Genomic DNA, 27589 nt, shown 5'->3' on the forward strand with positions numbered 1-27589 from the left:
GGCGGCTCCGCACACCCAAGATGGCGGCGGTGGAGCTGGAGTGGGTGCCCGAGACGCTGTATAACACGGCGATCTCGGCCGTGGTGGACAGCTACGGGCGGGCCCGGCGCCGGGACATCCGCTCGCTGCCCGAGAACATCCAGTTCGACGTCTACTACAAGGTACGGGGAGGCGGTGGGGGGCCGAGGAAGGCTAGGCTCGGCCCGGCCGGGCCTGGGGCAGATGGAAGGAGAAGCGGGCCAGCGGAGGAGAAGGGAGGGAAGGTCTGTGCCTGGCCTGCCCCAGGCCTCTCCCCGGGGGACTCCAGGGCTGACCGGGGACACGGCTTCGCCTCTCCAGCGGCTCTGCTGGGCCGCCGGTACAGAATAGGGCCCGAAGGACGGTTTGGGGGAGCGAGGGCCTGTGTGGGGCCGCGGCTGAAGGAGAGGAGGCTGCGGGGGGAGGCGGGGGCCGGTCCGGGGGCCTGCGGCTTCCCCTGCTGGGTTCGTGGGCGCCTGGCCGGCGGGAGGGGCCTGGGGGCTGCGCGGAGGGAGGCTGCGGGAGCGCCGCTGCGGGGGGACACGGAGAAGGGGCCTGCCCTCGGGGGCCGTGGGGAGAGGGCCCGCAGGTGGGGGGAGATGCCATCCTCTCCGTGGTTGGAGGTGGAGAAGGGGTCCGGGCAAGACGAGCCCAAGCCATCTGTGTTACAATACAGTTTTTCCTTTTATTTTTTTTCCCCCTCCCCCCCACTTTTTTATTTTTCCTAACGTATTGGAGAGGGTGATGCCACAGTGGTAGCTTGCTATGCTTCTGTATCACCTTTAATGATCTGGTAGGAACCAGATGAAAAGATTTGAGACTACTTTAACGATATAGTTTATTAGCTTTAAATTATTCCTTCATGAAAGAGCTGCTTCTCATTCAGCTCTAAACTATCCGGAGTTAAAGGTACACTGAGATGGTCCATTAATTTCTATTGTCCACTAAAAGGCTTTCCATCCATAGCCAGGAAGGGCTGGAAATGAGCTTTCTTCAGGAGAGAAGCAATGTATTAAAAAAAAAAGCTAAGGTGGGGAGTAAGACTTCTTTCCTCTGGCAATAAATTTCTGCAAATTCAAGATGTGCTAAATGAAGTCATTCTTCAGACAAACCTTTATGAACCAAGGGTAGTGGCCCATCACGTGTATATAGAGTAGTAGTGTAGTAAGGAAAGCTGATCTCCACTGGAGATGGTGAAATTGTTCATGCAGCGTTACAACAGACATGTGCATGGGCTGTATATTGGCTATTACTGGTCTGCCTTTTGTGCTGAGAAACCTGGAAACCCCTTTCTACCACCACCCATGAGCATACCCACAGATAATGGTGTGGCTGACATACTGCAATCATCAGATAAGGACTAAAGATACAGAACTGACAATGTGGAAAACTATTTCAGGGGTTATTTTGGTAGCATGGCTGTTGACAAACTTCCCTGCCATTGCTTGTCTTGATGTTAATTCAGATAAAAAGATGGTGCTCTGTGGCTTTTAAAAGCCATAGAAACACCACCTCCTTTTGATGACAGAAAGATCCAAGGATATATTATTCCCAGATTGTTTAAAAGCTGATCTGTAGGTGAGCTTAATGGATCCTTGACTTATTGTCCTTTTATTAGCACTCTTCAGTGGTTGCACTGGATTGGATTCATATGGAATTGTTCCATGATAAAAAGAGAAGCAGCAGTATATCTAAGCTCTAAAAAGAGCCTTCATAATCTGTTCTGCTTGTGCACATTGGTGCATTGTCTTGTAGGGCAGATGATAAAAACCGTGCTACATACTTGTCTGTTTCTGTTGTGCTAATTACTGGCCACTGCAGCTTCTGTTAATGACAGTAATTTGTGTTGCTTTTCCTATCATTTCTGTGTTTTCCAACAGGACAGTCTTGGATAGAGTGGAGTGTGTAAGGTGTACCTACGTTCCTCTTAGGAATTTGCATCTATGAGATGTCCACATACAGAATAAATAAAACCACCCAGTGCAGCGAGTGCTTGGACACTGCTGCCAAGGGTGGGCAAGTCCTTCATGTCTTCAGTGGTTTTCTGTGTAGGAGAACTTACCCTTTCTATGTCACATTCAAAGTAGCTTATACTTAAGTGTAACTAAAACCTTGGAAGTGAGGAAGTCCTCAGTCCTTCCTTAAATGATGCTTTATCTGCAGAGGCGTCTGCCTGCGGTGTGTGCCTCAACGCCTAACTCACATTCCAAACCTTTCAGAGCAGTGTTTCTGTTTTTCTATGCACCTATACAATGCTTTGTAACTGGTTCTTGTTTTCTGTGTTTGGATAGCTACAGCAATGTGACATGGCTGAGGCAGGTTAGAATGAGGACAGCATCACACCTATGGACACTCATCTCATCTTGTCTGTGGTGCTTGTTTCACTCTTTTGGTTCTGGATAGAATTATTCTCAGGATCACCTGTATGTTAAAAACCATTCCAGGTTGGTGAGTTATGTTCAGTACATCCTGCTTATCGAGTTCTTTAAAGCAGAAGTAGAATTTCCAAAGTTAGTAAGAGTCTTTAAAGAAAGACAAACCAGAAGACTTCAGTCTCAGCTCTCACTACATGGTGGTGGTTGCTGCTGTGTTGAAGGGGTGTTGTTAGTATCATATCGAGTAGTACTTACTCTTTAAAGACAGCTCAGGAAAAGTGGAGTGTAATTGAGGATTTACATGAATAGGCTTGCCTTTACACCTTGAAAAAGATCAAGAATCACCTTCCTTCTTTCTGCAGTTACTAAAAGGAATAAAAGGATTTCCAGTCTTCCACATCTAACTTGTAAGTGGTGGTTTGTTACCCAGGTTTACTCATGGTTTGTGATGCTGGAGAAACTGCCACTGATTTTCTGGAAAATAAAAGGTAGCATCAGTCAGATTTTATTTCAATGCACAGATTATTAAAAGTCTGTAGTCATGCAGCACTTTTTTATCATTGCTATGAACACCTGAACTTAACATTTACTGACCTGTTCACGTTGATGATGATGATACAGTACTATGAGAGCAGCAGAGATAGTCACTGTGCTCTTAAGAGGTAGGCAAATGCCTGCAGAATGTCTTGGTCTTTGTTTTTTCTCAAGGTACCCTCTACTCCTGTGCTTGTCTCTATTGTCATTATAGATTGCCTTTATTTTCCATTCCTTAACAAATCCAATTACTTGTAATTCTGCATATTCCAGAATGCTTAACTTCTAGGACAGGCTTTACAAACCTCTGCATTTTCAATTACCAAACCTGGGGTAGTTGTAGAATGTTCTTTGTTGTGGAGCTCAGTAAGAAATGGGTTCTGCTGCAAGGTGACAGGAGTAGGCAGGTTCCTATTACTAAACATTTAGCTTTCTTTAGCATTCCCCAACAATGACTAAAGCTTAAAAAAAGGCAATATCAAATAATCATGACTGCAGTAAAACAACAAACTGGTGCTGGTTGAGCAGGGTGTTACTGGAAGTACTTCAAGCAACATTTGACTTCTCCTTGCAACCATTAGCAAAATAATAGTGGCAGAGCAAAATGCTTGGAAGGATATCCTGGAAATTCTCAGGCCTGTGTTTGTGCTTAAAAGTATTTAAAAGTCTTACTAATCACAGCTGTATTTTGAAGAGTTTAATAACAAATAGTGGTACAAGTAACACCTGTATCTGAGGGGGAAAACATAAATGTCCAAGCGTATCATGTTTTGTTTCCTTTGTCTCTTTGCCAGCTCTGTGTGTATCCTGGTGGTGTTTCCTAGTAAAACTAGTTAGGTTCTCTTCCTTGTGTTTGCTATTTGTGGGGCTTGAAGAGAGAGAGAGAGAGAGTATTTAGTTTTTAGAAGCCAAAGAAAGAAATAGGCTGGTTGTCACCTAAAACAGGACATGCCTGACAGGTAGGCAGCTTTGGAGTTGTTGTAAATGCCAAAATTCTGCATGAAAAAGTAGGTTACAGCTGGAATAAACAAAGTCCTCAAAAAAAAAAGGGGGGGGGGGGCACAAAGTGAGGAAAATGAAATTATCTTTTTGTAGTTTGCTGAGGAAAAGTTAGCATTTTGAGAGAGGGAATTGATATAACAGGAAGAAGTCTGCTGACTGCTCAGTAAATGTCATCGACAGAATTCAGTTCTTCCTTCTTGCCTGAGCTCTGTGTTCTGCTATGTGCAGTCGCTTCATCTCTTTGGGCTTCATGGTGCTTCTGAGGAGATGCTGCTCCATGAGGTTGTGTTTTCTGTCCCAGGTGTTTGGTGCAGGTAGGCACTAGCAGGCCAGCCAAGGACTCATGTTGGCTAATATGGAACTCCAGGGTTTGTTGTACTTTTGGCTTTTCCAGGTTATGTGCTTTGCTTTTTTTACATTGATTTTTCTTGAAAATCATTTGGGCCTAATGTTCTTAGAATGTTTCCTGATGAGATCATTAACCACAAGAACAATAGATTACATGAATTCTGTGTAGCTAGTGCACATCTGTAACCTCTAGCAATGGCACTGTGCTGGCTTGTTTTCCGTTGCATTTTTGGGGCAAAATCCAAATGGTTTTTTCTGCTTTGATAGATAAAGCTTCTGAAATGCTCCTACCTTGATGTGAGTCAAAATACCTGATTTTGAGTTTAGATCCTGATAGCTCCAGCTTCTCTAATGATGAGTGTAGCTGCAGGAGTGTCTCCTCACTGTATCCTGCTGATCCAGAAAAGAGCAGGCATGGCTCATAAAAGCTCTTGTATCACTTCTAGGCATTTTTCGAAGCAAACAAACCAGGAATTTGCTGACTGATCACAACAAGCAATAAAATCTCCATTCTCTGCATTGCAGTGGAAATTGGCTTTACTGATGAGGAATCATTATAAGCATAATTTCTATAAAGTGGAATAAAACTGGCTTGTCCCAAGGCTTCAGTCTCATGGGTGTTTGAGGAGAGGGAGGGTGAGAAGCTGAAATGAGGTGGAACAGTGCTGCTTTGGTTTTGAGGTTTTCTGACCAGAGGAGTACAAACAAGGTCATAAGCAGTGTGGGAGAGAGGCAAAAAATCCCTGAGCAATTGGGCCATATTTTGTAAGACTTCTGCTGTGGCTGATCAGTGTGACCACACAAAGGCTTCATTACATTCATGCTGCTGTATTTTGGGGGGGCAGAAATGGTATGAATGTTGGGAACCTGTCATGATTTCTGCATGTGTGCCCACACACGTACAAGCGTTCCGATCATCTGGCTGGGCCTCCGGAGTGGTGTCTGCAGCTGGGCTTCACCAAATGCTGCTTGAATGAAATTGTATCCTTGTATCACCTTTTTGAATTAAAGCCTCACAGTTCCAGAGAATCATCACTTCATGAGCTTGTTCCAATTATCATTGCTTTGTACTTTAACACATGCCTCATTTTGTAGTCTAAATTTAGATTAGAACTGAGCCTTCTTTCCCTGTAATGCCTTTACTCATTTGAAACTTGTCTTTTCTTGCCTTCTTCTGACTTGTTTGCTGGTTCTTGAACCTTTATGGCACATATTTTCTCATCCTGATATGTTCTAACCTCACTTTTTTTCAGTGACCTCATCATGGACTACAACGCTTAAAACTTATCATAATTCAGATGATGAGGTCACATCATGAACAGAGGGGTTCAGCTCCTTTGGAGACAATGATTCATATAGCACTTCAGTTGGTAGTGCATTGGACCCTTAATGGGAAGGTCGTGAGTTCAAGCCTGCACTGGGCAGTAGTGTCCTTCCTACTCTAGTCATGAGGTCTGTGGTGACATCACAGGTTGGACTCAATGATCTTTGAGGTCTCTTCCAACCTTAGGAATACTGAAATCAGAATGTGTCTAGCAGACTGAGGAAGGTTCTGACCCCCTCTGCTCTGCCCTAGTGAGACCTCACCTGGAATATCTGCATCCAGTTCTGGGCTCTCCAGTTCAAGAGGGACATGGATCTGTTTGAGAATACTGAAATAATTTCCTTTTTACTGGTTTAACTTCCAACTGGGTTTCCCTGCATACTGCTATGGAGACCCATACGTGTGCATGACTTTAAAGCTCAGATTTGCATCCCTTGTGCTGAACTCTCTAGACATGAAGCAGAAAGCTTTGCTGATCTGGTACAGGAAGTAGAGCGAGTGGGAAGGCGTGGAGAAATGTGCTGTGTGTGAAAGCAGTAGGCTGCAAAAGCTGTCTCTGAAGTTAGGCTTGTTCAGTAAGGTTGGGGATTTTTCTTGCTTGTTTATTTGGTTGAGGTTCATAAAGATCAGCTAGTAATAGGCAGAGTGCTATCACAGAAGAGCTGTAAAGTTTGCTGCTTCATGCCCTAAACAATAGCCACTAGAACTAGCACTTGTCCAGAGGCTGTGTAGGTGGTTTTGAAATAGATTGAAAAGAATCAAATGTACTTAGAAAATAATCTGTTAGAAATATAAGCCCAGTTCCCCCCCTCCCTGTCTATAATGAGTCATTTGTCCACAGATTGATTCAGGGCACTGGTGAAAAGAAACTTTTTCCTTCCTTATTCAGCAGGGAAGGGAGCTTGTGGTTGCAGCCAAACTTCTTTCTCCCAAATTCTGCTGATGGTTGATTAAGTAGAGAGTCCTTCCCAAATTTGGCACAGTACCCCACATTACACTACTAGACATTATTAAACACGCTGGGGAGCTCCTTGGAATTCCTTCTATCTTTAATTCTTACTCCAATATCCATATGAATTTTTCAGTCCTCTTCCAAACTGGAGCAATAGGAGCATAGTTTTTGGATTGCGTGTGATGCACTTCCTCTTCTGCAAGGTCATTTTACAACTGGTTGATCTCCAGCTGCTTTGGGAGAAAAAAACAACTTTTATTTTTCCTAAACCTAATGAAAAAAATCACAAATGTTTTTTCTCTTGTGCTTGTACACAGTGGTGCAAGTATTGGATAACTTTTTCTCGTGTCTTATGGCTTGGCTCTTGCTAGTGGCTGAACAGATCTTTGTCTTTATTTTCAGGGCTTTGCTAGGAAGCAGTTAGAGCTCAGCTTAATCTGTCCAGAGAGAGGTTTAGGCTGGATGTTAGGAAAAAGTTCTACACAGAGAGAGTGATTGCCCATTGGAATGGGCTGCCTGGGGAGGTGGTGGAGTCACCATCACTGGAGGTGTTCAGGAGGAGACTTGATGGGGTGCTTGGTGCCATGGGTTAGTTGTTCAGGTGGCTTGGATTGGTTGATGGGTTGGACACGATGATCTTGAAGGTCTCTTCCAACCTGGTTTATTCTATCTAATTCTATTCTAAAATGGACAAGAACCTGCATGTGTATGATGAAATAATAATAGCTGAGTTACAAGTTAATGTTATTAATGTGTTTAATTTGGGGCAGCTTTTGACTGTGTAGGTAGATGTGTTAGGAGTTAAATCTGAAGAGCTAGATGCCGAAGGAGGATCACGGTGGTTTTCTCACAGCTATGCAAAGCAGTTCAGTTGTGCATGTGTGTAATAACATGCTCATATACTAAATGTGTGCCTTGGGTCCTGTCTTCAGTGCAGAATTAACATGTCAGTTGGAAGTCATATTGCAGGCTTTTATTCCTGTTTCCATAGGTAAAAGAAATCTCTGTTAAGCTCCAAATAGCTTCTGTTTATAAGACATTTTATTCTGCAGAGCAGTTCTCCAGCAGTCCAAGTCTGCTGTTCCTGTCAGAGCATGTTTTTCCTGAATCACTATATTGTTTTGACTTTTTTTCTGGTGTTATGTAGCAAGGCTTGTGGTGAGGAATTTTTGTGTCTCTGGAGCTTTAACAGGAGAAACATTTCTTCAGTGCTTGCAACTGCTTCTCAATGGACAAATGAGTGTTACAGAATCCCCTGGAATTGCTTCACAGTTTGACGTATGCTCACTATTTCCATGTCAGATTTGGGTTGAAATTATTGCTGCAGCAGTTACAAGTTTCAAGAGGCTTCAAGCTGAGCTAGCTCCTCAAAAATGCTTGCCAGCCTGTCCAGGGAGGGGCTGAAGAGTGCAGTAAATGTCCCAAGGATACTGTATCTCTGGTTATACCAGCTAGAAAGAGGTTGGGGGATGTTTTGCATTCCAGGATGATGCAGGTGTTAACCTGTGAATTGGGATAAGAGGTGTGCAGATAGCAGGCTTAGAGCTTTGGGCTGTAAGCCAAATTTGACTTGTGCCTGCAATAATTGATGTATCAGAATTGAGGCTGTAGTTAGGGACTTCCCCCTCCCTCCTGCCCAGTGAGGGCACTGAAGAATCCCCTGTAACAGTGGGTGTGTAACAAGATGTGTTTATGTAACCTCATAAATACATTGATTGTTAAAAGCTCCCACTGCCAGTGGTATTTAGTAAATTAGTATCAGGTTATGCTCTGAGATTTGTAGTTAGCACACTGCAAGAGGAAATGAGGAGGTACTTGATTGAAAGCCCAGTTGTTAAACATGTGATACTACTTGTGATTGCCTGAAATCCTGGCAAAACAGCCTGAGGATGTGTCTTAGTTTCTTCCAGAAGTGATCTCAGCACTTGTTAGTAAGATGTCCACCTTCAGTTTTGGGCATGGAATACAAGGCAAGAATTTTTTGCCTTTTTTTTTTTCTTTTTATGGCAGAAAATAGGTTTTAGGGTTTGGAGAACAGTTACCATAAGGCAGCTGTGCTGAAGGAAATGAGAACACTTAAGCATGACTGTAGTTTTTAAATACAGCAGACTGGATGTTCTTTTGCTGCCAGAGAGAATATAGCTTCAGAAGAAACTGATCCCTTTGAAGCACAGGGACACAGCACTGGTTTATGTGAGGAGTAACTTTGCATGCAGGCTTGCACTAGTTTTTAAGAGAGTTCCCCTTTTATGTTTTTTAATCCTCCCAGCAAAAATAGATGACTGAAAGGAAAACATTCATTGCTGGCAATTGACATTATTAGGTCAAAGTATTTTTTTTTTTATGAAGTGGCTTTTTCTTTTCTCTTTCCTTTTTGTAGGTTCTGTTGTTAAAATCATGAATTTGCTGTGCTGTAGAATTGCTCTCATGTGCTTTGATAAGAGGAGTTAACCAAAACTAAACCTCTGGCTGGAGGACGTGTTCTCGCATGCTGGGTGTTGAGTACAGTTTCATCTGTCTCCAGTGTTAGTGGAGAAAAAGGTGAACCAGGCTTGAGGTGCTTATCAATTACAAAGGTTTTTAAAGTAATTCTCCAAACTGAGGAGTATTTACATTTCCACTCAATTTGTAATTGAGCAGCTCTAAATAAGGTGTTCTCTCGGCCTTAATTTTCCTTAAGTAAAGGTAGCTTCACTCCTCGTGTCAGAGCTCCTCATAGCTGTAAAACCTGCTCAGACTGCGTGGAGAGTCTTGCTCTAGGTATGAACATGCTCATTCTGGACAGTGTTTGCTTGAATGTCTTACTGTATGGACTAAACATGGGGTGTTCAGAGTGCAGCACAGCAGTGCTTTACCTGTGTGCTCATGAAACTTGAGTGTATAATCTGGTTTGTGACTACCAGCAATTTTCTGATCCCTGCAGCGCATGGCAAGGGTACTGCAGAACAACAAATGCATCTTAAATGGCCTGTGAGACATCAGCCACTGGCTTTTTCCTTTTTCCCCATTAATTTAGTGCCTCACAGAATTATTGAAATGCAAAAGGGGGGTATGTGGGTTTGTCTTCCTTCTGGAACACCTGAAATAATACATGGCTGTATTGGAACAGCCCTGTGTGATCCTGTGCTGTGCCTCTTGCAGAGGCTGGTGATGGTCACTATGGCAAGGGTGTGGTGCTACTTCCTTAGGTTACTTGTTTCAGTCATTTTTTGGTTCAGGAATTTCCAGTCATCAGAAATTAATGTCCCACCATGGATTTTTCTGCCATAGATTTCTACAGTCCCTTTTGTAGCTATGTAAATTCTTAGTATTTAGAGCATGATGTGGCAGGTAGTTCTGCTGCTTAACCATGCATTGCATGAAGAACTGTCTCCATGGCTGGGGTTTTATGAACAGATCAACTGATGTGTTGGCTTATCTACAGACACAAACCACTTTGGACATAAAACTCAGCATTGCTTTTAACAAATGCATGAGCAGACTCACTGGAATTTTCCCTTTTACTCCCATTTTTTCCCATTAGCTCAGATATTAATGGGGCCAGGGCTCATGCCTGGCTTTAGCTCTGTCACAGGTGGGTTTGGACTTTATTCATACATCAAAAAATCTGCTTCAGCTGCTCTATGCTGGATGGTCTCAAAGAAGCTGTTAATTGTTTTACTCTCTTTTTTATCAGAAGTGTTTGGTTCTGTCTTGGCTCTTTAGCTGAGGTGTTGCAGTGTTTTATGATGCAGGTGGATGTAGTAGATACTTGGAAATACAGTGGTAGATAAAACCAGCTTGAAAGCACCTGTGGAGCTCTCAGAGCTTGTCTGCTCTGGTTTTAGATGCCAAAGTTGTGCTGCTGCATGAAGAGAATGAAACTTAACTTGTTAACCTGTTGTACTTCAACACTTGGAAGTCTAGATTTCATCATAAGTCATCCTCACTGTGAAGCTGAATTTCCCAGAAGAATTCAGTCTGAAATCTTTCAAACTCCCTTCTCTTTTCCTTTCAGCTTTACCAACAGGGCCGCTTATGCCAGCTGGGTAGTGAATTTTGTGAACTAGAAGTTTTTGCCAAGGTGCTACGAGCTTTAGATAAAAGGTAAGTGTCTTCATGTCGTGATAATGCTCAGTGCCCTGCCAGTCCCTGGCCACAGCACTCCTGTGTCTGTCAAAGCTCGAGTGGAAGGCTTATCAAGCTGATAGGATTGTCCCAGTTTAAAGAGGTTTTTCTGCCATAAAGTACTCCAGCTTGTGGTGTTGTGCTCAAAACTTGACTCTTCTAGATCAGATTCTTTGTAAGCAGAATAAGTTTGGAGTCTTTGGACATAGCTCCCTCCCATTGTTTGTGTGTCTGTGATGTTGATGCTTTCGTCAGTGCTCATTTATCTGCAGTTTCTGTGGGAGTTGTGGAGTGAGGGTGGATTTGAGGCTTCTCCTCTCTAAGTTTTAGCTGAAAATGTTGTTTTCCAGTATTAATATTGTGTGGGTAGCTCATGTTTTGCTTAGAGTGGAGACTGTCCTTGTAAAGAACGTGGTGTGTGCTTGCTTTGTTGGCTAACCCAGCAACTGTCATCCATTAGCCCTGAGATTGTCAACTGTGCTTGAATTCATCTGGGTTTGCTTTGAGAGAGGCTTGGAGTTAGTTCTCTGAATCACTCCTCATTTGAGTTGATGGCACTCAAGACCCAACTGGCTGCAGTGTTTAAAAAAACTTCATATGCAATCAAATTCTCTTTTTCTTTTGTTTCAGACATCTGCTTCATCATTGTTTCCAGGCCTTGATGGACCATGGAGTAAAAGTTGCTTCCGTGCTGGCCTATTCCTTCAGCAGACGGTGCTCCTACATTGCAGAGTCAGATGCTGCTGTGAAAGAAAAAGCAATCCAGATTGGGTTTGTTTTAGGTAACTGGTGATGATAGACTGTTTCAAGTATGATCCTTTCCTTCAGGCAAGCTTCACTTAAGCTGATGTTGATTGTTTTTTCATGTGATTCCTTTTTAAAGGACACTTGTGGGTTTGGAATGCATTTTTTAGACAACTAGTTGATTTCTTAGGAAAAATACATGTGATTTTAATATCTGAGAATATATGGCCTTCTCTTTGCTACTTTACATGGTTTGGATTAAACCTGTATTTACTCCTGTGATGCTTGACATTAAGGCCTCACATAATTTTGGTATTGGTAAGTATTTAAGACCAGACAACTGCAGGAAAGCTAACTGAAACCAACCAAAAAGTCACCCTCAAGTGAAGGAGACTTCTCCTTCACCCTTTACAATTCAGGATTGGATGGATTTAACCTTGACAGCTCTAAGCAGTTCTTTGAACTAAATAGTCTCTTACAAGACCTGAGCACACCCTTTTTCTCCTAAAAAGCTGGTTTGCTCTTCAAATTTGTTTATTCTTGATTTTGTTTTGTTTTTTTCCCCAGGAGGTTTCCTATCAGATGCAGGCTGGTACAGTGATGCAGAGAAGGTGTTTCTTTCCTGCCTTCAGTTATGCACCCTTCATGATGAAATCCTTCACTGGTTTCGTGCCGTAGAATGTTGTGTAAGGTGAGCTCACCTTTAATTCCTGTATGTCTTGCTGTGAAATCCCCAGTAATCACAGTGCTACCAACTGCCTTGGAGCTGTCAGGAGTCAGATGCTCCCTTTAGTATTTCACTGCACTGAAATGCTTCCCTGGGTAGAGCTACAGATCAGAAGGTGCTTGTTTTACACTGATACCCTGGGGTTTCAACTGGGAAACTGGCAGCACAGTTCAGTGGGGGGGAAAAATAAAGATCACTTTGCCTGTCTGCAGAGTATGTTGTGGTTAACAGTAAGAGTGGGCCAGCACCTTGGTTTTTTGCAATGAATGTCAGATGTTGGTGCTCACTGAGGCTATATTTACTACAGGAAGAATTTTCCAAATCCAAACACAAATGATACAAATAGAGCTAAGCAAAACCAACAGGAAAACACACTTTTCCTGCTTCCAGGTCCAGTGAGTTCTCTTGCTCCATGCTGAGCAACCTAACTGTGATGAGGTAAATATTTCAGTATGTCCAATTCTTGCAGATGCCTTCAGACACAACTTGGACATTAGGAAAAGAATTTTGCTTTCAGGAGGCGCTGGGGGTTTGTACCTGTGTTGGGGCCTGTACCTGTGTTGGGCCTCTGCTGGGATATTCAGATTCAATTCACCAGAGGCCTCATATTCTCACTGTTAATTTTCTTAGGTGTAGTTAGATGTGTCACACCAGTGCAGACTGCAGCAAGCAGGCAGGTTTGGTAACACCACCTGCGAGCTGCAGGTAGGACTTGAATACCTAAATTAGGATTCCATTACGGATTCTGAGCTGCTGTAAGGAACAACAAAGTCTGTTCTGTATTTATCTGTATAAGGCAGAACTTATTTTGGAAAACTGCTCCCAAAAGACCCTGCATCTTGTTTTTATGGTTGGACAAACAGGAGGAATAAGTGGGCTCTGCCAGTAACTGGTTACTTCACGTGCCAGCCAGAGGCCATGGCAATGCCGCTGCTTGGCCTTGTCCTGCCCTGCCAGCTCCCGCGGGCTTTTGTTCCAGAGTGGGTGCCAGGAGAAGACTTGGCACATGCACACACCTTCCTAGAACTGGGGAATGATGGATATAGCACCACTCTTGTAGTGCTTGGGCCTTTGCCTTCTAATTAGTCTAAAAAAAGTTGCCCAGTTATATCAGGCTGTTTGGCAAGCTGGAGAAGTTGCCTTAAAAATAAACTCCCTCTTTCTCCAAAGAGAAAAAGAAAAGCAAGTGAATAGGTGTGGGGGGAAGGTAACTCTGGACTACAGCCCTTGCAGTTGGGAAAAGGAGATTGTAATTCTGTGCTAGGAAAAACCATTCTGTGATAGGATGAACTCTCCTGAATTGGAGATGCTAACTGTGTTTGGGCAGAGACAGGCATTGTGACGAAAGCTGATGGCCTGCGCTTAAGTCCCTCTGGGCAGTGGTGTGAATGTGGTGAGACACCACTTTGGGCATCTCTCAGACAATCCACAGCATCATTGGCTTGGAAATGTGTGAAAAAAGGAAGAATTTTAAATGCTTTCAGAAGTGCTTCTGTAAAATCTAACCACTTTATTGTGAGAGAGAGCAGCAACTCTGCTCAGCTTCCAAGTCATGAGGCAGTAAGATAAACTTTTTGTTGTTACCACCTAATCCCTGCTGCAGAATCTCTTGTTATTACCACTGTGATCAGAGTGGACTTTTAAGAGAACAACATTTAAATCCAGGGTTTGAAAATATGACACTAGAAGAGTGGCTGCTGTGATTCTAAAAGCTCCCAAGTCCAATCTCTGGAAGTTTAATGCATTGCATTAATAATAGAAAGCAGTTTGAAAACGTGCCAAGTCTGGGGTTATTTAGGCATGATTTGGTGTGTGTTTCTACTAGCAGTAGTAAATTATAAGAAGAAATTGAGAAAATGTGAACATTTGAGTCTCCTACAAGCTTGTGTGCTACTCTCCTGCATGTGTTAAGCTCCTTTTGGTTTGTTTCCTCTCATTACTGTGTGTTAAACAAGAAGTCACAAACACATCATGCAAATGTCTGGTCCTCTCACTTGGCTGTTTCATGTTTCCCTGGTTCTTAAGTGTGTTGTGATGCTTTTAGAGTTCCTAAGCTGCTGTGTAACAGTTGTGTGTATGCTCAGAGAAAGATTTTTGTTGGGGGGGCAGCAGGCTCTTCCCCAAAAGCTATTACTGCAGACATCAAAGAAGATTCATAGCTATTAGCATAAATGTCCTACGGCGTTTTTTCTTCCTCTTGCCTTTATCTTCTGAAATTCCTTTGGATTAATAAAGGATTTCTTGTTATTCAAAAGTGGATCACATAAACTCCACTTATCCTGGAGGATTGGGTTAGGTTTAGCTTGGCTGTCTTGGTTGATTTGTGTGTTTGCAGACACTATCACTGAAGCATCCAGATACTGGATATTATCTTGCCCGGGCGCTTATCTAAATTGCAGCACTATCCCTGCTGGCTTATACCATTACATGGGATTTGGACTTTGTGGTTTTGATGTTGTAAAGAAGCTCCCAGTTGAATGGTGCAGGCAAAATAGCTTCCCTCTTTAGGGAAGCTGTGATTGTGTAATTTGAACTCTCTAGTTTCCTTCAAATTCCTGTTTCTTGTTGCTTGAATCTTAGCTAGTTTGCTGCTGCCCAAGAATACAGTGCACTTGCACTTCTCAGACCTTGTGTAAGGAAAAATGTGGCTGTTGTGGGTTTTTTCTGTCTGTTCTTGAGCCATGCTGCTGTGTTTCTCATTGGAAAGCTGGTGTTTGTTTATGTAGCTTCTTTCAGGAGGTTTTGGAAGGTCTTTTCTTTTGATCATCTCTTTGCGTGGCTAATAGACATTTGCTGTGTGCTGGTCTGCTGTTGCCTTCTTGTGAGAATGTGAATTTGGTTCCTTTGTGTTCCATGACACATTTCAATAGGAAAGTGTGGGAAGAGACCATGTTAAAGGCAGGCTGAATTTATAGGGCAAGCTTAGATGTGTTGCTTTGCTGGTACAGGAGGCATGACTACAGTAATTTAATTCTCAGAATAAACAGTAATAGGAATTAGAGAGGAGAAACATTTGATCACAGACCTCACTGTTCTTTCTGCCCCCCTTAACAGCTCATGGGAAGATCTAGAATAATCTATCATGAAAGGTACCAAATGCTGTACCCACACACCAGCTCCCAGTTTGAGTTGTAGCCTCTTTGCCATACAGCATTTCCTTCTGCTCCACTTCACTTCAGTTGTTTCTCTTCCTCTGTCAGTTGTCCTCCTGATTCATAAAGGCTTGCCTGGTGTTTTTCAGTCTCTTACTCATTGTCTAATAACAGATTTCCAGGAGGGACAATGGAGGTTAATTTACCAAAATTTCCTGAGCTCCATGGCAGACATTTGCAGCAGAGAAGGACCAGCTGGCTCTTCTTAGCCTGCATGGCTGGGAATGCAGTTCTGCCCTTCAGGCTTGGAATATGATAACACACTGTTCTAATGTATCTCTTTAAAGTAAATAAGCATCAGCCTACACCAACAAAAACCATCCCTTACTTCAGTTTTAAACAGATGCCAGAAGCTGAAGTTGTTTCTTCTCTGGAGAAACAGGAGTATGCTTCAGTAGTGCTGTGGTTTATTGCCTGCATTTGGCTGGTGTTTGATGAAGCTTCTGTTAATCCTTCAAGGGAAAAGCAGTGGGCTGGGAATGGGGCAGGATCAGGGGAGAGGGGTTTTAGAGTTGCTGTAAAGTGGGTCAACAAAGGAGTCTTCTCTGGTGCTGCTGAGTCAGGGCTGGATATTGTGTCAAATGGATGTGATTGAACCTCTTATGAAGACACCCCCCAAAACAAAAAAACAAAGCCATTTTTGAAGCACTGTGCTGCTTGAGGGAAAAGTGCAGACTGATGAAAATGAGCTGTGTCTGGACTGACTTGGGGTCTGTTTCAGTTTAACATACTTTGGAGAGGAGGTAGAAGGGATTTAATAACTGTGTTACAGAGTTTGGAAACGGAATTCCAGCAGTGTGGGGAACACTGGACTTTCTGAGAAGTAAAGCACCAAGTGGTTCAGTAAAACACCAAAGTGCTTCAAGCACTGGCTGTGCAAAACTGCAGCAATGTGTAAAACTGCTTGACCTCTCCAGCAGTGCAAAAGGCAAAGCATGGAGCACTGAAACAATGCTTTGTAAATAACTGTACTGTGTTACTGAACTAGGAGAGGGGAGTTTTGCTGGGGTGACAGCTCTGTGCTGCTCCAAATTGTGCAACACCAAATTGTAGATCCCTGCTGTTTAACCTGAAGAAGAGGCTGAGAGGAGACCTTATTGCTCCCTACAGCTGCCTGAAAGGAGGTTGGAGTGAGGCTGATGTTGGCGGCTTCCCCCAAGTAACTAACAACAGGGCAAGAGGTAATGGCCTCAGGCTCTGCCTGGGAAGGCTTAGGTTGGAGATCAGGAAAAATTCCTTTCCTGCAGGAGTGGTCAGGCATTGGAACAGGCTGCCCAGGGAGGTGGAGGAGTCACCACCCCTGGAGGTGTTAAAAAAACCCAGAGTGGACATGGCACTTGGGGACATGGTTTAGTGTTCATGGAGGTGTTGGGTAGAAGGTAGAGGTCTTTTACAACCTTAATGATTCTATGATACTAGGAAAAAAATCTTCACAGAAAGGATGGTAAAGCATTGAACAGGTTGTCCAGGGAAGTAGCCAAGCCACCATTCCTGGAGGTGTGTAAAAGAGGTGTAGTGCTGAGGGACACAATTCAATGGTGACCTGGCAGTGCTAGGTGACCACTTGGCCTTATCGTAAAGGTCTCTTCCAGTCAACACAATTGGATGATTCTATTCAGACACCAATGAGATCATCTCTCTACTTCTTCCCAAGGCTGCTGCATGTTCGGAATGGTAACTGTAAATACCACCTGGGAGAAGAGACTTTCAAGCTGGCTCAGTCTTACATGGACAAACTGGCAAAACATGGCCAGCAGGCTAACAAAGCGGCGCTCTACGGCGAGCTGTGCGCTCTGCTCTTTGCCAAGAGCCACTACGATGAGGTGAGTGGCATTTTGGGTTTGGTCTTCCTCAGAAAAGTGGTTATGGAACCTGCTAGGATGTTCCATGGCTGGCTCAGTGTTAGGTTATCTTTCTAGCTGGAGTCCCTGGTCTCTTTTGCTACCTGTGTGGCAGTACCAGAGGATTTACTGACTTCGGTGTGGACTGTTCTAAGTTAATCTACAGGTTCTTAATGATACTTTGCCCAACATGAAGAAATTGTGTGACAGGTAACCAATTCAAGCTGCCAATCTATAAATGAACTGTTATAAAAAGTTCATTTCACTAGGTGAAAAAGACTTGCAGAACATGGGCAATGAATCTTTGCACCTATTCTGTGAAAACCTGTGACTTAACTTTAACCAGAACTGCAGTTGCCTTTTACCTCTTAAGTACACACGAGGAATTACTTAAAGATTATGACTTAAGCCTTTTGGTCTGTAAAAGTCATTGTAATAATGCATGCTTTGGGCTAGTATAAATTATGTACACATTCAGTCTTTGCCTTTTAAAGTCTTGTAAGACTCAGCTGAAGGAGTTGCATTACACAGAGGCATTTCTATACATCTTTTGATGGGTTTTGTTATGGAAATGACCACTTTATTTTGCACAGCCAAGTAATGCTTTTCTTCATGTTGCAAAGTCCCAGGTTGGTTATGTTGGTAACTCTTTGTTCCCTAGGCTTATAAATGGTGTATAGAAGCTATGAAGGAAATCACAGTTGGCCTGCCTGTAAAAGTAGTAGTGGATGTTTTACGACAAGCTTCAAAGGTGAATTGAAAATCTTCTATGTTTCTCTTTTTAACTGAATTGCTACCAAGAATGGGTGAGGGTGGGTATTACCTCCAGAATGTTGGGTAGCTAGGTCCATGTCTTGAGTCTTATGATGTGTTACTTATGTTTAGTTGATCTACCTCATTTTCATATCTGATGGGATTTGAGATTTTCCTTCTTGAAACAGAGATGAGCATCAGGACAAAGTTAAGCTGAGAGCCTTCCATAACCCGAGGGCCTGGTGCCCCACTTGCTTCAGACTGAGCAGAGGACGAGTCCTAGGCTGAAATACAAGTTTGAGTGTTATCTATGGACCAAGAATTACTTCAGTAACCATGATGATATTTGAAAATGAAGGATAGTAGTTAGCACTTTAGCCACTGTCTGGAGGAGATGAGTGCTGAGCATGCACCTTTTCACTGCTTCATTTCATCCTCCTTAGGCTTGTGTCGTGAAACGGGAGTTCAAGAAGGCAGAGCAGCTGATCAAACACGCAGTGTACCTTGCCCGGTGAGTAGCACTCAGAAAAACCTCTCGAAGTGCTGCTTCAGTGGCCTCAGTTTGTAACACAAATCCATTTCCACAGGGAGCACTTTGGAGCCAAGCACCCCAAATACTCTGACACGCTCCTGGACTATGGATTTTACTTGCTTAACGTAGACAATATCTGCCAATCCGTTGCGATCTATCAGGTATGCAGCAGGGCCGAACGGCTGTCTTTCATCCCTTAAATCTTCCTCCTTCAACTCAGTGAATTTGTAGAGATAGAAAATAGCTGATCTGATTACTGTCCTTCAAAACAAACCCCAAGACAAAAATTCCCAAGCACCTCCAGCTGTAGAGATTTGCTTTCTTTTCCCCCCTTCTATATACTTCCCTTCTGTTACACCTACTCTTCCCCTGCCTTTTATACTCCAGTCTGTAGGTATAGGCCTCCAGAATAGCAGAGCCATAAGATGTACTTTTTTTTTCCTCCTACTTTACCACTGAGATCCACCAGGGATTTTTTTCTGTGTTAACCAGGGAAATGTTCTCTTGTAACTCTTTCAGACAGCTCTTGATATCCGGCAGTCAGTATTTGGAGGTAAAAACATACATGTAGCTACAGCTCACGAAGACTTGGCTTATTCTTCTTATGTTCACCAGTACAGCTCTGGAAAATTTGACAATGCACTGTGAGTACAATTATTTGAGTTCTGTAAATGGAGGAAAATGTGCCTAAATGGTGCAAATTTCCCAGTCAGAATTTGAAAAGCTCTGATTGTTGCATGAATGTTCCCACCCTGGATCAGCCAGCTGCTAACTGAAGCCGTCCTTATCTCGGGGCCTTATTGGCACTCTTGCAGATTCCACGCTGAGCGCGCTATTGGCATTATCACTCACATCCTGCCAGAAGATCATCTTCTCTTGGCATCCTCAAAGAGAGTTAAAGGTAGTACCCTGAGCTGTGTTACTGGGACCCTTGGAAATGAGGCATTTAGACAAGTTTATCCTGTTCCTTAGCAGAGGCAATGTCACTTGAGGCTTGTTTTCAAATGGAGGCCACTCTGGCATATTCTTTGTTGGCCTTGATGTGCTCTGCTGACAGGCTTGTCCAACACAACAAAACTGCTGGAAAACTTTACTGGAAGACTTTGGGAGGAGGGAGGAAAAATACAGAATACCAAAATATATTTTGGGAGCTTGGTATCTTCTTGTACCTGTTTGAAAACAGCTTGTAATCAACACAAAGCCTGATGGGATGTCTCCCAAGGTGTCTTGGGTAGATGACTTTCTGCTGCCTTCAGTTAAGATCTCTTTGGAACACAGTAACATAGAGTTTTCTCTCCTCTGCCCAGCACTTATCCTGGAGGAGATTGCAATAGACTGTCACAACAAGGAAACTGAGCAGAGGTTACTTGAAGAAGCTCATGATTTACATCTGTCCTCACTCCAGTTAGCTAAAAAAGCTTTTGGGGAGTTTAATGTACAAACAGCAAAACATTATGGCAACCTTGGAAGACTGTATCAGTCCATGAGAAAGTTTAAGGTAAGATTATAGAGATGCAAAGGTCTTGAATGAAAATCTGCAAGACATCTGTAAGTCTGTCACAGCAAAGATTCACAGTTCATAACAAGTTGGAAAGCTTGTGCTTTTTAATTCATCTCTCCAAAGCTTTGTGCAAAAATCAACCCCTTGGATGCATGCTGCCTTCAGAAACAGGGTGACAGCAGTTTTGACCACAGGAAAAGTGGTGCTCTCTGCTGATCCATTAACAAATTGGGAGAATTGGGGGTTAATTTTGTCTTTCCCACTTTTTGCCTGTTATAAAGCACCACAGACTGTTCAGCTGCTGCATAGTTGTGTTTCTTTAAACCTTCCTTTTTGTCTCATCTTCATGGCATGGTGAGTGTGGTGTCTTACTGACCTCTGAATTTGTTCCTCCCAGGAAGCAGAAGAAATGCACATCAAGGCCATTCAGATTAAGGAGCAGCTTCTAGGTCAAGAAGATTATGAAGTTGCCCTGTCAGTGGGCCATCTAGCTTCCCTCTATAACTATGATATGAATCAATATGAAAATGCTGAGAAGCTTTATTTGAGATCCATAGCAATTGGTAGGTGATTCTTGCACTGTGTGATTTGATCACTGGTTTAATCCTAAACAAAGGCTTCTTTTAAAGTTTGTAGTAAAGAACTCCCCTTGCTGGAAAGGTTCAAGGTCAGACTGGACAGGGCTCTGAGCAGTGTGATATGGTAGAAGGTGTCACTGCCCATGGTAGTAGGGGGTGGAAATAGGTGGTCTTTAAGGACTCTTCCAACCATTCTAAGTTATAGGACTTTCTCTAAGGGCCTGTGGTGATAGGACAAGGAGCAGTGGTTTGGAAGTAGGGTAGGGTAGATTTAGGTTGGACATTAGGAGGAAGCTCTTTACTCTGAGGGTGGTGAGACACTGAAGCAGGTGGCCCGAGGAAGTTGTGGGCACCTCATCCCTGGAAGCTTCTAAGGCCAGGCTGGATGAGGCTTCAAGCAGCCTGGTCTAGCAAGAGGTGTCTCTGCCCATGGCAGGGGAGTTGGAACTGGGTGATGTTTAAGTTCCCTTCCAGCCCAAACCATTCTGCGATTCTACGTTGTTGATAACAAGGACAAGAGAGGTCACATACGAGTGGATCATCTCTTTAATCTTGTTTGCTTTTGGGTTTCTTCCAGGAAAGAAGCTTTTTGGTGAAGGATACAGTGGACTTGAATATGATTACAGAGGTCTCATTAAACTGTACAACTCTGTTGGCAATTATGAGAAGGTTTTTGAATACCACAATATTTTGGCCAACTGGAACCGGTTGCGGGATCGGCAGTACTCCGTCACAGATGCTCTGGAGGACGTAAGCACCAGCTCTCAATCCACTGAGGAAGTGGTCCAGTCTTTTCTGATGTCTCAGAACCTCGATGGACAGAGTAGCTAAGAACTTGGTCAATTAACCAGTTAAGGTTTTTTCCTCCAGGTGTCAGGGGGAAAAGTCATACTGTGAAATCTAAACCATGTAGTTCTCTGGGGGCTGGAATTTGCATTGAAACACTGGTCCAGTCTACTGAAGAGTGCCCATACGGATGAATGTGTGTTAAATCCTCCTCAGCATGTGTCTGGCATGTTTAGTTCGGCTCACATTTTTACCTTGGTATTCCCCCCAAAAAAAAACACCCTTCTTTATTTTTCTTTTTTTCTTCTTTTTTTTTTTTGTGGGGTTTTTTTTTTTCTCCTTCTCTTCTTTCAAAAGAAGCTACTTTGCAGAAAGTCTGCAAGAAAACATTAAATAAAAACTGTTTGAGTTCAAAAGAGTTGCATTCTTATTGTGAATGGAAGGTTTCATCAAGAGCTTTCTTCTGATGCAGAGAAAGGATAAGTGCTGTGCTCTCACAAGGGACGTGAGGAAGGCCTCTCTGCTGTCGACGTTGTAGCCATGCTAATGGTAGATGGCAAGAGGAGGGAGAACAGCCCAGCCTTGGCTGCTGCCTTATGAAGACGCGCGGCAGAAGCGACCGCTTTGGAGAGCAGCGTGCCCTGTGAACCACGACAGGTTGTTAAGCAAGCGACCACCATGTGTTAACATCCTGAACTGGACCAGTGTTCATCTAGAAGTGAGAGAAGATCCAGTAGACCAGCAAGCTTAGTTTGCCTTGCTACCCACCAAGAGTGCTAACGTTCTGCACAGGACCAGGAAAAGCAGAAGCGGACCAGCCTGCTAGAAACAGCTTTTGGACCAGTGGCTTTAATTTAATATTTCTGCCCCTGCATTCACTTTTACAGTAGAAATCTTTCATTTAGATGTATGATCAGTGCAAAATGATATTCATGTAATAGATACAAACCTAGGAAGTGAACGTTCTGTAGCGGTTGCGATGGCATGTCCTTAACCTAGTAAGCTTAGACAAATATTCCTGTCAACGCCACGAGCAAAACCTAGAAATGCTTAACTCTTTGCTGCAGCCATCTTCTCTTTGGGTTGCTTTGGGTTGGGGCTTTTTGGTTGGTTTGTTTGGTTTTTTTTCTCCTCTTTTAAATGGGCTTACTCTGATCAATAAGTGAGGCAGTCACTTGTTTATACCACTCAAGAGTTTTGTATTCCAATCCTCTTTCTGGAGAACACAACTTACTGTACAGTCTGCAGGGGTCAGCCAAAAATGCCAAAAAGCACAACAGGTCTTTTTCTTTCCTTTTTGGTGGGATTTTGGGTGCTGCTTTTTTTGTCTTTTCTTTTTTTTTTTCTTTTCTTTTTTTCTTTTTCTTTTCTTTTTTTTTTTGTGATGCTTCATTTCTACATTAAACAACAGTACAACCAGAAACTGATTCCTTTATGTTAATTTAAGAAGCAGAAGTCAGCTGCAAAGATCTTTTTGAATGATGCCTATCTCACTGGCTTGTCTTAATTTTTCTTCTGTTGGGTGGGTGGGGGGGGAAGGGTTACTTGGTTGTGTGGTTTGGTTGTTTGATCGTGGGGAGTTTTGTTTGGGTTTCTGTTTGGTCTGGGTGTTGTTTTGGGGTATTTTGTTTGTCTGGGGATTTTTTTTGTTAATGTTGAGGTAATACTCCTTGGCAAGTCTGTGTAACATAGCAAACTAGGAACAACTCACTGCTGTTACCTCAGTTCTTCTTATAGCAGCACAAACAGTGCTCCTATAGTTAGGATTCTGTCAGTTTGGGGTTTTCTCCCTTCCTCCCCCCCTATTTTCAGGGGTTTGTGATGTGGCTGTGGAAGGTCAGTCCAAGCTGAGGCTCCATGAGCATGGCTCCTGCAGGACTTGGACTGGGTGTTTTGATTGGGAACTGGTTTTTAATCTGTTTGGGACAGGGAAAGCTGCTTGTTACTCTTCAAGAAAGAGTGCAGAGAAGAAATGTCAGACATTTCAGACACTTATTTTGAGCTTAATGGCTCTTGAGAACTGAAATTTTACAGGCCAATAGTTCATGTACTGGTGCCTTCAAGTATATTTTGGGGTGGAAAGGCTGAATAATAATACCAGTTTTAGAATGCAGTTGTGTAGTTAGTGAATGCAGATGTAATGATTGCATAGCTTGGAATATCTTCACTGAGGTGAGAAGTATTTACATGTAAAAAACTTCTGTGGCATTAAGACTTTTAAGACTGCAGTATATCCTCAACAGCTGTTCAGTGAAAATCCAGCTTCAAATTATGTGTGGGTGTAAAACCTAATTTATTTGTAGCAGGTTTTGTTTCTGCCTCCTTTAGGTACTGCAAACACATGAAGGGAAGACATGTTTGGGCCCTGGAAGCCCATCCAGCAGGGTACCAATGAGTTACAAAGCTCTCATGAATTTTGAAGTCCTATTTAAAATTAAATGCAGGATGTAATAGTAGTGTCAGAACTTAGGGAAGGTGTGCTTCAACTCATCCTACAGAGGCTGTGCCATTTCTGTACTGCAGAAGTGTTTAAAAGCTTCAGACTGGGTACCTGGATTTACACTCGGCTTTATCTGGAGACCATTTATGTGCTCAGGGTTTCCAGGCTTGGGTCTCCCATTTCCTGCTTTGGAGAAAGGAATCTCAAACATCCCAAGGTTGTGTGTTTGGGGTGAGGAGCACTGTTTGTCTGATAACTGGTGAGGGTGTTCTGTGTGAACCACTGTGTTATGCCAGCCCTGGGTTGTGTGTTTCATGGTTTGCCTTTCAAGTCAGGGCAGGTTAGGGAGATCTCAGCATGGGGCAGGTTAGGGAGGGGCTGAGCTTCAGTCTGATAACCAAGTGCATCAGTTCAGTTTGTTTCAGCAGTAGCTTTATTTTCAGATCTTGCTGGCTTGGATGTACTTTGCTTTCTCTGCTGAAGCTACTTCAGCAGCTTGTCATGGACTTTGGTGCATTGGCTTGTCTGGAAGGGACTAAGGTCCTGGAAGTCACCCAGAATTCTCTTGGGTAATGGACTTTGGCCAAGCAGTGTGATGTGGCCAAGAGCAGTTGCAGCAACCCTTGTAGGACTACTTGCATGCTTTTCAGAGGACTGAATTCAATCCTCACTTCACTTTTGGGTTGAGCTTCTCCTTGTAGCATCTCCACAATTCCAGCCATGCCAAGATACTAAAGGTAGCTACAGCTGACTGCTGAAGCTGTTACAGTGCATGAGGTTTGCAGCTGCCTACAAAAAGCTTTGTTGCCTGTTCTGCATGCCCTGGCTTGGAACCTTCACCTGATGCTGTCCTTGCTGCAGATGTAATACTTATTTTCCATGTAATAACATAGAACTGACACTTCTTGAAGTTATTGGTTCTGTACCTCCTCAAGTGAGTGCTTGGGACTGCAGTGTGCTGGTGCTAGTTGTTAATTCCTGTCTCTGCTGTTTGATATTTTGGGGGAAGTAGGAGGCCACTTGGATGACTCCAGAGGAAGGTAAATGACTTGTCCCTCCAGGCCAATATGGTTACAGTAGATCTTGTAGTTTTACTTCAGTATTTGATGACTTCTGCAGCAGACAGAGCTACAGGAGCAGAGGTGTAAGCCCCTGTGTCTTCTACACTGTGCAGAACTTGCCAAGCTGAGCCCTGCATCTTCCTCCCTGTAGAGGCAGAACTGGGGAGAACGTCTCAACTGAGATGAGAATTTTCCATCCTCATCTCAATGTAAGTACTGTGGTGGCAGGCAGGGGAGCTGTTAAGCTTGCAGGGTGGGAGAGCTCAGGCCCAGATGTGTAACACTTGAGGAGGTGAATTAAGTCCTGGGGTTCTGTAAAGGCACAGAGCACCTCCTGCCAGCTGAGCAGGGGCTGCTTGGTGCTGGTGAGTGGAGATCCAGTGAAGTGCCTCCTGCGAGTTGTTCTGGAAGGTAAGTCATGGAATCAGCAGTGCCTGGGGGCAAGTGGGAGGGACAGGTGTCACCTTGAGGAGAACTATTGTAACTGTTGTTTCAATTAAACCCTTAATGTCTGATTTTTCAGCACAAGGTTGTTTGAATCAGCAACTTCTTGCCCTGCTTTACACAGTTTGTAAAGAGGGAGGAAGGTCCTGTCAGGGTTCCGCTGCTCTTTGGGCTCTTCTGGGTGACTTCTTGTGGAGTGGGACAAGAGCACAAAGATTTTCTGAGCTCACAAAAGGGGAAATCTGCAGAAAGGTTTAAATAAATATCCCTCAGCTACTTGAAGTAAAGCAAGTAGGGACTGCTTGGCCCCAGACAGTTGTTTGGTCGCTTTGACAAGGTGGCATTAATTACACCAGGAAGTGTCTGCTTCGGTGTCCTGCTCTCCACGTGCACTCAGCTCTGTATCAGAACCTGTTGCTTCAGAGGTTGTTTGTTTTTTCCCCCCCCTCTTTTTGCACACAGGTTTTTGTTGAATAATTGTGAAGGGGTTTTTTTTGTTGTTGAATTTTAACTAGTTTCAAAATGAAGTTGTCTTCCCTACGTGCTGTGCTCTGAAGTTTGCTATCGGTGCCCTTGCGCTGCTTCTGGCAGTACACGAAATGCACATTGGACTTGCTTTTTCCTTTCCCTTGGCCTACACATTGGTGGAGTCCAAAAACAAAACAAAGGAAAACTCATTGTGCCTCAAACAGGAGTGAAGCTGTTGACAAAAACTTGAGTTGTGTGGATTGGGCTTGACTTCACACCTGGTAGCAAACAGCAAGGGGGGAGATGCTGCTGTGAATCTCAAACAGAGCTCGCTCCTCTGCTGCCTGTGCAGGAACATCCTGGTACCTAAAGGTCATGGTTTCCCTTTTGGGTTTGTTGTTCTTTTTTTCCCTTTGTTTCACAAGAAGCAAATGAGTGGCCAAATGTTAGCTGCAAGTACACCTCTCTGCTGTGGGTGTTCGCCTGGCACACGTTGCGCTCCTTGGCCTTGCGAGGATTTCTGTGCAAAGTGGGGAAGAAACTTCCTTTGTTCTTTTTTTTTCCCCCCCTCGAAACAAACAATAACCAACATCTGAAAAAATTGGTAATGCTTATTTTTGGTTTTTGTGTGTGTGTCCCTAAATCTCAGGAATGTTTTAGGCAGTGAAACAGATTTCCCTTCAGTGATCTCAAGGCGCGTGGCTCTAGGGTCGTGTTTAACTCCTCTCTTTATCTCATTGCAGTCCTAGGTATCTATAGCATGAGTGGCCTTAGTGAGTTTGTTGAAGTGCACATTTGATTTTCTTCTTTCCTTTTCTCCTCAAAGGTAAATTTTAAGATGGAAAACAAATAAATAAATATATAACTATATAACTATATAGAGATATTTAGCAACTTGGTTTGTGGTGCACAAGTTCAGTGTTGGATCGCTAACTAATTGTCGCAGGTACCATATGTGTAAGGTTGGGTTTTATTTCCCCCCCCATCCCCCTTCCCCCTCTTTCCTGTCTGTTCCTTTCTTGGGAAGCAGTGTTGCCATGGTAACTCCAACTTCACCATTTCTTTACTACTTAAATGATGTGAATGAACTCTTGACCATTTCAGCGAATATTATTGCCGGGTTCAGTGCTATTTTTCTACTTTATTGACCTACAGGGGATTTAAATTTAAGAGCATTTAAAAAGGAAGAGGAAAAAGGAAAAAAAAAGGAAAAAAAAGGAGGGAAAAAAATGAGGGAAAAAATGAGAAAAAAAGGAGGGAAAAAGGAAAAAAGGAGGGGAAAAAGGAAAAAAGGAGAAAAAAGAGGAAAAAGAGAAAAAAAAAAGTAAAAGGAGGGAGAAAAAGGAAAAAAGGAGGGAAAAAAGGAAAAGAGGGGAAAAAAGGAGGGAAAAAGGAAAAGAAAGGGGAGGAAAAAAGGAGAAAAAAGGAAAAAAGGGGGGGAAAAGGAAAAGAGGGGAAAAAAGGAAAAAAAGGAGGGGGGAAAAAAGGAAAAAAGGAAAAAAAAAAGGAAAAAAAGAGAAAAAAAGAAAAAGAAAAAAAGGAGGGAAAAAAAAGAGAAAAAAGAGAAAAAAAGAAAAAGAAAGGAAAAAAGGTTTAAAAAAAAGCTGTTGCTTGAACTGTCTGCCTGTGTAAATGGAACTACTCACACACAGCCACCTCTCCACCAGAATCTCCACCCATAGTGCCACATCCATTTCTAGGAGAGTGATCTTGATCATTTGGAAGACCCACCCTACCTTGTCGTGTCAAGACTCTGTTTGGTAGCCTACTCCTCCCAGACTGCAGTGCCCAGCATTTATTTGTAACCATCAAACCATACTCTTGTTTGTAACCAGCATTGTGATACTCTGTAATTGTATTGCTACAATGAAATATTGACCTAATAAATAGAGTGTTCCCGCA

The 27589-nt window shown here is 43.2% G+C and overlaps 1 protein-coding gene across 1 annotated transcript; it reads left to right on the forward strand.

The window, feature by feature from the left end:
* On the forward strand, nucleotides 1–27589 carry APPBP2 (amyloid beta precursor protein binding protein 2). Its single transcript, XM_068154855.1, has 13 exons — nucleotides 1–161; nucleotides 10551–10639; nucleotides 11291–11442; nucleotides 11972–12095; nucleotides 16938–17106; nucleotides 17786–17875; nucleotides 18321–18388; nucleotides 18465–18570; nucleotides 18929–19053; nucleotides 19225–19310; nucleotides 19717–19907; nucleotides 20308–20473; nucleotides 21066–27589. Exons 1-13 carry the CDS (start codon nucleotides 21–23, stop codon nucleotides 21317–21319), a joined length of 1761 nt encoding a protein of 586 aa, XP_068010956.1. The 5' UTR covers nucleotides 1–20; the 3' UTR covers nucleotides 21320–27589.

This window comes from Melanerpes formicivorus, unplaced genomic scaffold (genome assembly GCF_026170545.1).
Source record: "Melanerpes formicivorus ecotype bairdi unplaced genomic scaffold, bMelFor1.0.p_v2 SCAF_29, whole genome shotgun sequence".
Taxonomy (NCBI): Eukaryota; Metazoa; Chordata; class Aves; order Piciformes; family Picidae; genus Melanerpes; species Melanerpes formicivorus.

Excerpts from the sequence above, each read along its gene's own strand:
- APPBP2 (XM_068154855.1), top strand. The coding sequence starts at position 21 with ATGGCGGCGGTGGAGCTGGAGTGGGTGCCCGAGACGCTGTATAACACG. Across the intron at positions 11,443-11,971 it reads CCAGATTGGGTTTGTTTTAG|GAGGTTTCCTATCAGATGCA; the intron begins GTAACTGGTGAT and ends TTTTTTCCCCAG. Across the intron at positions 12,096-16,937 it reads GCCGTAGAATGTTGTGTAAG|GCTGCTGCATGTTCGGAATG; the intron begins GTGAGCTCACCT and ends CTTCTTCCCAAG.